Source organism: Bidens hawaiensis, unplaced genomic scaffold (assembly GCF_021521415.1).
Source record: "Bidens hawaiensis isolate Kalapana, Puna unplaced genomic scaffold, B.hawaiensis_p1.1 tig00024022_1, whole genome shotgun sequence".
NCBI lineage: Eukaryota > Viridiplantae > Streptophyta > Magnoliopsida > Asterales > Asteraceae > Bidens > Bidens hawaiensis.
In genome coordinates this window covers 205,365-216,177 of record NW_027493786.1, presented here as the reverse complement: position 1 = coordinate 216,177, position 10,813 = coordinate 205,365, and the positions used below count along the sequence as shown (strand labels likewise).

The following is a 10,813-nucleotide window of genomic DNA, read 5'->3' as shown; positions in this document are numbered from 1 at the left end:
CCGTCGGGTATCGGGTATACCCGCGGGTATCGAGTATACCCGTTGGGACTTTCAAGTACATTTTTTATGCATTATAATTATTTTATACATTTATTCATACAATAATTGTGACAAATTTAAATATAATGCACTCGATTTATAGAAGCGTGGCAATAAATAAATAATATCATTATAAATTTTATATATTTATATATATATATATATATATATATATACACTTCACAACCTATAAAATACAAAAAAAAAATTCGAGTATAAAATTCGGATATATGGTTCGGGTAAACGGGTATGTGTTTTCGGGTAATCGGACCGGGTATCATCTAATCTCATACCCGGCACATACCCATCGGGTTTCAAGTATACCCATCCCATTTGTTTCAGGTTTCAGGTCTACCCTTCAGACTTGGGCTTTTTTGCCATCCCTAGTTGGACCACATCAACAATTTTTATTATATTTATTTTTTGTTATTTTCATGGCATTTTCTTTTTAAAATTTAAAACATTTTGTTTTTTTTTATAATTTGGTGTCGACGCCATCAATATTGGCCGAATCCACATCGGTTCACGGTCACAACACGTTGGTTTGTGTTTTATTTTTTGGTTCCTCGTGTTTTTTTTTATGTTAGTTGTATTTTGGTCTAAACTTGTGTTAAATCGTAATCATAAGAGCATGCACATTCAATCCATCAAAAAATGTGAGTGAAGTTTTTATAATGTAAAGAGTGGTTTAGGATGTTGTGAGTCGAGTGGAGAGAATTACAGTGATTTTTCTGTATATTTGAAAAGTTACTGTTCATGCCATATAATTTTTTAATATATTTTAAAAGTGATTGTGAGTGAAGGAAAGATAATTGGTAATGATAAAGATATAAAAAATATTATTTAATTGAGAATGAGAGAGAAAATGTATTGATTTTTAGTGTAATTTAGATTTTGAGATAGATGATTGGATTTGAATGCTCTAACTCACGGTTTTTGTTTTTTTTAATGTCATCACTGTCTGAATTCTCTTCGGTTCACACTCGTAACGCTGGGGTTTCTTTTTGTTTGCCGTTGGTTTTGTTGATCAGTTTACTTTCTTGTTTAGTATCGGTATACCAACCGTAACACACGATTTTGCTTTTTTTAATTTGTTGTATTAAGTATTGACGAATTTATTTATTTGCTGACAACACTATCAGCCCATTGTCATATAGATAAAAGTAATGGACGGTGCCACATATTATTATTTTATTACTATCACTGTACCGAAATCCAGTGCATTCGCACCGACTCACCGTTGCAACGCCTTGATTTTTCCAACCGAAATAAACGTTATTTTAAATTGCTTATCTTTTGTATCATAAGCCATATGCATTTTTTTTGTTTTTGTTCCTGTACCATAACGAAAGTAACCGAAACCGACAAAACTCGCATTGTCTCGCCGCTGCAACGCCCAAATTTTAACAACCGAATAAAAGTCGTTTTAAATATGTTTTTATTTTTTGTAGCATAAGCTACACAAGTACTATGGGCGTTTACTAATTTAATTTTTAGGTTTAGTGTCAGTATCGTAGCAAAACTAACTGAATTTATGTGACGTTATTCATAAGCTATACGTGTGACGATACCCCCTCTTGGGCTCTCACATACAATATTTTTGTTTTCCTCTCCTGGCTGCATAACTCAGTTTAAAGTTTAAATACCACATTAACCCAGTAACTGAATCAACTTCAGCCTATTTATGTTAAAGACAAAATGGCAAAACACGTCATTTATGTTTGCACGTTTTTTCAATGGTAGTCCTTTAGCAAACTTAATGTCAGAGAACATACTTGATGTTTCAAATCCCTATCAGGTTACATCCTTTGGCACTAACCCAGTTAAAATTTTTCGTTAAATCTGATAATGTGCAAGACACATGAGGGTATATCAGTCATTTCACTATTTTATTTAATGGTATTTTATAAACATATTTTAAGTAATTATATATATAAAATACTTCCCATCTCTTTTCTTCTTCTCTTCTCTCTCACCATCGACTACCTCACTACCACCACAAACGACCAACGTCTGCCGTATCCATTTCTCTTCATCGACTGTCGTCACCACCACCACCACCACCACCACTACGGCCGCCACCGACAATACAGTTGTTGTCTCCCCTCCTCTATGCAACAAACCTTAAACAACAAAACTTAAAAAAAAAAACAAAACAAAACCCTAATTTACGATTTCCCCCAAATCGAGGTGAATCTGGTTTCTGGGTTGGATCTTTGCTTGTGGATTTTGATCTTACCACTGGAAATTTGCGTGGTAGGGTTTTGGGTGTGAAGTTGTCGGCTACCATCTCCAACAGTCCTTCGCCGACTACCTTCGGTTGTCACATACGGCGAGTTCAGATGTGGTATTGGTGTACCCTAACCCAAATTTCAAATACACTTTTATATGGGTTTGGCCGGATTTCGATTTGAAGTATAAAATAGCTCTCTTTCAGGGATGGGATTTCTAATTTGAAATTAAAATGCAAACATCAGAATCATTTTGATTGAATAATTTTTGTTTTGAGGATCTTCTAGAAACATTTCACGGGTATTTGTGACTGTGTTCTAAGAAAAAGAAAAGGGGCTTAGATTTATTAGAGAAAGGGAGAGTGGCTGAGATTTGTTTAGAGAGAGAGAGATAGAGAGAGATTTGTTTATTGAATAAATATGTAAATTTACAATATTACCCTCATGTGTTTTGCACATGATCAGATTTAATGAAAAATTTTAACTGGGTTAGTGCCAAAGGACGTAACCTGATAAGGATTTGAAACATCAAGTATGTTATTTGACATTAAGTTTGCTAAAGGACTACCATTGAAAAAACGTGCAAACATAAAGGACGAGTTTTGCCATTTTGTCTATGATAAAATACTTCTAATGCATTAAATACTCAGTACCAAAACGATCATGGTTCCCTCGGTTATTGTCTCATCCTTGTATAGGTCAAGGTGGTTAGCGAAAGAAATTAAACTTAATTACCTACCATTAGGTTAAGAATGTCAGCCTAAAGAGAGAACGCATAAGTTCTTTTTTAGAATTCTAAAAGATTTTATTGATTTTTGTGAGTATTGTATTTGGTGTTTTTTTTTTAACATTATCACTTTTTCATTGTTTTAGTAAAAAAGAAAAAGAAAAAAAAAAACAAAACAAAAACATAGCTTTGTCTGGCTTATAATATTTTATAAATTAATTTTAGTTAATAATACTATGGTGTTATATAGAATAATGGAAACCACGCTACATGTTCCAAGTGTCATGGTTTGAAAAACACAAAGTTTAATGTAGATTGAATGATTATTTTTTTGTTTACTAAATGACAAGAATGCCCTTGAAAATTGGGTTCATTAATATTTGATTATTAATGCTAGTTGTGTGTGTTGTGTTTAAGGATACAATTGGAAATTGACTAATAAATTTTAAAAGTGGACATTTATAATGAAACAAATAAAAAAATAAAATATGGACATTTTTAATGGGACGGATGAAGTATTATTATTAATCAAGTACTTTAATTGTTCCGATGAGAATAACTCCAAAAGAAACATAATCAAATCAAATTTATTAATTACGACTAAGCCATAACTAATATATTATCTCTGCTATGTTATTCTAATACCATATGAATTATGGTGTTGTTTGATAACAATTCAAGTTTCATCTTTTTATTGAAGCTTGAACACGATCTGAGTTTGTCAAAGTCAAAACATCTTGATCTTACTTAACTAGAGTATGATTCGTAACGATTATTTTCGAGCTTTCAAATTAAAACAGGGAATAGAAAGGAAAACCATCACAGCTAATATCGTTTCCTAGCACAACCAAACCCACACTAGATGAAAACGAGTACATAAAATCAAACCTGCTAAGAAGATATTCATCAAACAAAAGTAAACCCTTTCAAACTCAAGGAATTAAAGAAACCAATTTGGTTTATGTTCATTTGTTTGGATAGTTCCCTAGTTGCTCCATCTGCCAACTCTCGTGAGGCGCGACATGATCATGCGCAGGCTTTTATTGCTGTAACCAGAATAACGAATGAAATAAACGGATAGATAAGAGTAAGGTGCTGTTTGTTTTTTAGGCCTCTTTTGTCTGCACTGAGAAGAGGGCGCGCAGACGTTGGGCTCTGCAGTGTGTTTGTTTTTCCGAAGACGTTTCATTAAAAGACGTCTGCGCGCCCTCTTCTCCCATAAGTGTTGGTATTGTTACTTCTCACCTCTTCTAACCAATTTCTTTCCATCTTTCTTATTCCATCAGACACTCCCAAACCCTAATCCCCTCATCCTCTCCACTGCCACCCAACTCACCCACCATCAACCTGTCGCTCCACTGCCGCCCAACTCTCCCACCGCTGCAACCCCATCTCTCCACTGCTCCAGCGCCGCCGCCCCACCGCCGCAACCTGCCGCTGCCGCTCTACTGCTCCAGTGCCGCCCCACCGCTGCAACCCCGCCGTCCTCTATTCCCCCATATCAGGTTTAATTTCATACCTTTTGTTACTATTGATGTTTGGTGTGTAGGTTCTGTTATTATTGAGTTTGGTGATTTTAGGGTTTATTGAACCAGATTATGCTATCTCGTAGTGGTTAATACATGTTTTGATTGATTTTGGTGATTGTTAGGGCTTATTGAACCAGAGTGTGTGTTTGTTTGTCTCGTGGTAATGAATACGTGTTTTGATTGTTATTTTTATGCTATAAACATTTTCATGATTTTACTTGATAATTGTTGCTATGTTAGGCGTTAGTTTGTGGAAAAGATAATTGCTTTGAAGTTACTTGAACTGTGAATGCTAGCTAATATATCAAACATTAACTTGTTATATGTCTTATGAGATTAGATTAGATTAGATTTAGAATAGTTTTGGTAGTCTGCAGTTATTAAAAAACAAACAGTCTTCTTGTTGTAGACTGCAGAGTTTTGGTCCACCTCTTCTGCTACAGATGTTAGCTGATGTGGTTTCGCAGTCTTCTGACATTTTACCTCTGAAAAACAAACAGCACCTAAAATACTATAGTTAAATTTCTTTATACCTCCAATTTAGTCAATAAATCTGTTGCATTTGAGGCTGATAAAACAATGTCCCTAGCATTTGGCTTTATGAAACCCTCTTTGACTCCATTGTCAAATAACGCAAGTAAACTGTTGTAATATCCATCAACATTTAAGAGACCAGCCTGAGCATATAAATGATTAGTGTTAAATATGAATATACGATTACCGATTTTACATTATTTCAATAGCTAACTTTCATAACTTCACAAGTAAACGAGTCGAAACTGCCACTAATGTTTCTCAAACAATACAAATGACAACTCACTGGTTTTTTATGAATTCCAAGTTGTGACCATGTGATCATCTCTAAAACTTCCTCCATGGTACCATAACCTCCTGAAACATGTGGCACCATGAATACAAATTTCAAGTAATAAGTTAAGACATTTGAACACGATTATAAAGATACCGGGAAGTGCAATAAAGGCATCGGATTCTCGGGCCATTTCAGCTTTCCTTTCATGCATATCTGAAACAATCCGCACCTCTCCAACAGTTTCACCAGATATCTACCAAAATTAGCAAATTGAGGCTATAATTCAACAAAAAAGATATTGAATAATAGACAATGATCTTGCTAGCACAGAACTATCAAAACTACAAACTACACATGTGTTGTCATATTAATATGCTTATATGATCTTTTAGAGTGATTTTGCATTATCTTTTTTCAAACTATTAGCATGTATGTAGTCCTACGTGTCAAGTGTGTCAGAAGCAAGTAATCCTACATGGATCAAACATAACTGCATTATCACAACCTCTGCAAACTGCTACATACTTAACCTCAGGAATGTAATACACTAAATAAAGAACACTAACAAGGGCAAGAAAGATTTAAAACAAACTCAAAAAATCAAAAATTTATAAGGGAAATACCACAAGTGGCACAAGAGCTTTGGGAATAACCCTGCAAGTGAATAAGAACCAATGATTTTGTTAAAACCAGCATTAAAATTAAAGAACAGAACAAGAATTGATGTTTGTTTATATTACCCAAGAACATGGCAACCTCCATCAAAAACTCTCTGAGAGACCATACCCATTAAACCCACACTTCCACCACCATATACCAAGTTTATCTTCCTATTAACCTATAATTAACAAAACAATCGAAAAACTTAAAACAAAAAAAAACATAAGACATTAAAACTTTATGAAGCAAAATCAACACCAATTGAGCATAAAATTAACACAACACTGGATCACAACAACAACGATAACCATACCCAGTGAAATCTCACGCATAGCCACGTTATTGGCAGTGTTTGCCGGTCTGGGGAGGGTAGATGTAGGCAAACCTTACCTCTATCCTCCTCCAGTAAGACCCTTGGCTCCAATAACGATACACGGACATGAAAAGTAAATTAGAAACACAAGGTGCACATGTCCAAACAACACGAACAATATATGCATGAACAGTACTAAAAATATAGCACAATTAAGCTACCAATAACCGAAACAATTAAGCTACCAATAACCGAAACAACGTAAAAAAGTATAAGAACAACACATAAAACATAAGGCCTCCAAAGGTCTAAGGAAAACTAAGTCTCCTAGGTCCCTAACCCTAATCCTACGTCTCCATGAAGTCCATTCCACAACATTCAATCATAAAATCCAATTTCAAAAGAAACCAACCACGTTCTAATAGACATTTCATCAAACACATGGTGTGCAAATTAAAATAAGAAAAGGAAATGAATGAATTGACCAATTCATCTCCCAATTCAGTAGCAGCAACACTGAAGACTTGGCGATGACCCGGGTGACTTCCGCAGAAGACACAAATTTTCTTGAACTTGCTGCTTGAACCCCCTTCCATTCCAACAAATAATAAAAAGGGTAATCAAAGTTTGAACATTTATCTTGTTTTCGGAACAAAACTTAGATTACAAACTAACATATTATATTAGAAGATATAATAATAATAATAATAATAATAATAATAATAATAATAGTATAGTATAGGTTCGAAAATCAATTTCCAGCGTATATGACGAAGGGAAAGCCCACATGGTGGATTCAACACCTGGTAAATAATATCTAATTACGGAAACAATAAAAAACAGCAAAAAAAGGTAATTTAATAATAATAATAATAATAATAATAATAATAATAATCTTTCTTTTCAACTTGTCCATCATCGCAAGTTATTATTCTGAAAGGGGGTTGTCCCACTCGAGAATCATATTTATTTAAACTCTTTTGTTTCTTTCACTTTTCAATTTTAATACCTCTCACCTCTCACCTCTCACTTTCACATATTTTGAACTTGTCCACTATTATTATTATTACTATTTTTATTATGTTATTAATATTATTATGTTGTTTTAAGTAGATGACACAACCCAAACTTATTAAATGGTGTTAAGGGGACGGAGTGCAAGCGAAAGGCGGACGGTGCCGAGTCGGTATCAACAGGAACACCGTCATATGGGCTGTGGTATCGAAGAAATGTCATACCAAGCGGGGTGGTTGTCTCGTGTGTCTCGAATTTCTCTTTGTTTCTCTGCGTCTGAAAGGATACATTCTTCTTGATATCCTTTATTATATTTTTAAATTTTACTTTTTTAAACCGTCAAATAAATAAATAGGTCCAATAAAGGTGGGATACTATTTTAATGTTTTGTCACACATAGTTCATCTACTTGCCATCTAAAATATAAATATTTCACATATTATTTACCTATATAATAATAAAGATATTTTAAACATTTGTCATCATATTAGCTTACTTGTTTATATATATTACAGGAGTTGTTTTATATTATTTGTTCTAATATTTATTTATATTTTTAAGCTTGACGATGTGTCAAGCTTAGACAATCTGTAGTGCCAAAAAATTGTGGCTTTTTGGCTTCGAAACACCGAAGGTACCCCCCCCCCCCCCCAAGTTTTTTCTTCGGCGTATTCAAATGAGCGTTTCCCACAAAACGCTATCATGACACACATTTTCATAAAATTGTGTGTGGGGAGGAGAGAGAGAGGAGAATATATGTAATTATTGTGGGAGAGTTGCGGCGTTTTGGTCACTACACCACTTTTTGCAAAACTCTCCATTGCTGAAGGGGATATCACATGGCGCAAAATGCCCAAAGGTGGGCCGTTTTGACTATACATGGTCTTATACACATTCTCCTCAACCTACTCACTTTTTACTTACTTTTTGGCATTCTCATCCAATCACATGTCCTCAAATATAAAGTTACACTAAAAATCACACCTTTGTATTTCTCCTTTTCAATTAAGTAATATTTTTTTATATCTTTATCATTATCATTTTTCTTTCCTTCAATAACAACCACTTTCAAATTATATTAAAAATTATAGGGCATGAATAATAACTTTTCAAATATGCATAAATATCACTGCATTTCTCTATCATTCACTCACAACGCCTTAAACAACTCCTTACATTATAAAAACTTCACTCACATATTTTGATGGATTGAATGTGAATGCTCCTACAAAGCTTCCCATGCAAGTTTTCCATCTAAAGGTTCTATAGGTTGGTTCCTTACTTTCTTCATTGCAAATTCAAAATTCAAACGACTTATATATGATCAATGAGAATTCAAAAATGAATCATGAAAAGGTAAATAGGGTTCAATAATTCTGGACTCATACCTCTTGTGAGTTATTTGGTTATTAAACAGGTTTTGCTGTTCGTAAGGGTTTCGTGTATACGAATGAATCATGTAAAACTTTGAAAATAAAAGGTAAAAAATAGCCAATGTTAGTCATACATGTTTAAGGAGTTATATATATATATACACACACACACACACGCACATATGGGTGAGATCAAGAGAGAACTCATCTTATAGAGATAACTACATTAAAATCATTGATTTTACATGATCAATGGTTGAAAATAAGGGAAGATGGAAATAGGAAAAAAAAAGTTGGACTTTTAATGAGGAGGTAAAATTGGAATTGACCAAAATCTAAACATGTCATTATCTCTTCTCTCACTCCATCTAGATCTAATATATAGTATGTTGTATTACATATATGCAACAATTATTTGTTACGTATATGCAACACTAATCTGTTGCCTATATATATAGTGTGTTGTATTACATATATGCAACACTTATATATTACATGCATATGAAGTCTGTTGTATTACATATATGCATCACTTGTCTGCTACGTACATATGCAATATGTTGTATTACATATATGCAGTAGTTATCTATTACATACATCTGCAGTTTGTTGTATTGCATATATATGTAGTACTTGTAACTAATTGGATTGATGTGTGTTTGCTAAGAAGCATATGGAATGTTTCAGGGTATTTGTGTTACCTATATGCATTTATCTGCAACTAAATGCATATGGACTGGTGGTATTACATATATGCACTTATGTGATATACATAATATTTGTATTGCATGAACCCCATAAACACAATTGGTTTATAATCCTCTAAATTACCTCATCAAAATTACACAGTGATTAGCGAAACTAATATCAACATACTCAAAATCAATAATCAACTCTCAATCAACCCTCAATTTCATCAATATAACTCTAATTTTGACGTTTTCTATCCAATTTTGACCAATGAAGAAGTCAAACTCTTAGATTTGATAATTTGCTGACTAAACGTGGAAATTGAGCATTAAATTTGTTGAATAACATATCGAAATCATTACTATATCATCAAACTCTCATCAATTTAAACAAATACCATATCTGGATCATCAATTTGTGAAGACGTATGGTGAAGACGGTAATTGGGTGAAGCTGTGGGTTATTGATTTTATTGGGAAAGAAATTTTACAAAAGTAACCCTCTAGTTCTCTCCCAAACAATGAGTTCTCTCTTGATCCTTCCCATATATATATATAGAGTTAAGTTATCGTACAATAATCCTTATCATACAAAACATACACGAATCGATTAAGCGTCGATTTCAAAATCACGCGGTGGGCAGTTTTGTAAATATCCTAAATCAAACTTCGTGATCTAATTCATCGATTACAAATCAATTAATTCATTAACCATAATCCAAAAGATCTTATACCCAATCTCGGTTTCTAAACAAAACTCAATTGAAAATATCAGTCAATTTGCAATGACAAATAAGGATGGCATCAATTCAATTGAAAATTTTAATTGGTTTAGAAAATGGATTCAATTGATAATTTCAGTTGGTTTAGAAAAAGAGATTCAATTTAGAATCTCACGTTGGCTCACAATTTTCAAGTCGCTAACAATTGAGTTAGGTTCAACTGATATACGCTATGTTAATTGACGAACAAAACTGAAGACCAACATTACACTCAATCTAATTACACTTAATTAAATCAAATATACACTAAAATAAAAATTAGCCTCAACTAAACTCTAATTGATTTTACTTGTGGATATTGCTTAATCGTAATATTATTTAAGTTGAAAATTGGGGATTTTATGTATATTCAATTATTGTTGGTGTATTTCCACCCTTGGTATTTTTATCAATTTACAGCTTCCATTAGATTCAAATTGTCACATCCGACCAAAGGCGACGGAATATGCCGGGATGCAACGGATTGCCCAAGAACACAAGACGCTATTAAAATTGACAATATTTAAATAACTCATTAATTTCATTCAATCACCAAAAGTAACACATCTTGTTCATACATATAACACCAAAGATAAGAATCTAATTGCTCATTTTTCTAATAACCTAAACGGTCTCAAATAAGATAGCATCTTCAAACTCCAATAA

The 10,813-nt window shown here is 33.3% G+C and overlaps 1 protein-coding gene across 1 annotated transcript; it reads right to left on the bottom strand.

The window, feature by feature from the left end:
• Positions 1-3,745: 3,745 nt before the first annotated feature.
• LOC143568601 (cytokinin riboside 5'-monophosphate phosphoribohydrolase LOG8-like) lies at positions 3,746-7,005 on the bottom strand. The gene is made up of 7 exons (XM_077054717.1): positions 6,796-7,005; positions 6,078-6,175; positions 5,961-5,991; positions 5,491-5,590; positions 5,347-5,417; positions 5,060-5,203; positions 3,746-4,043 (listed from the first exon to the last, which is right to left on the bottom strand). Exons 1-7 carry the CDS (start codon positions 6,904-6,906, stop codon positions 4,038-4,040), a joined length of 561 nt encoding a protein of 186 aa, XP_076910832.1. The 5' UTR covers positions 6,907-7,005; the 3' UTR covers positions 3,746-4,037.
• Positions 7,006-10,813: the final 3,808 nt, after the last annotated feature.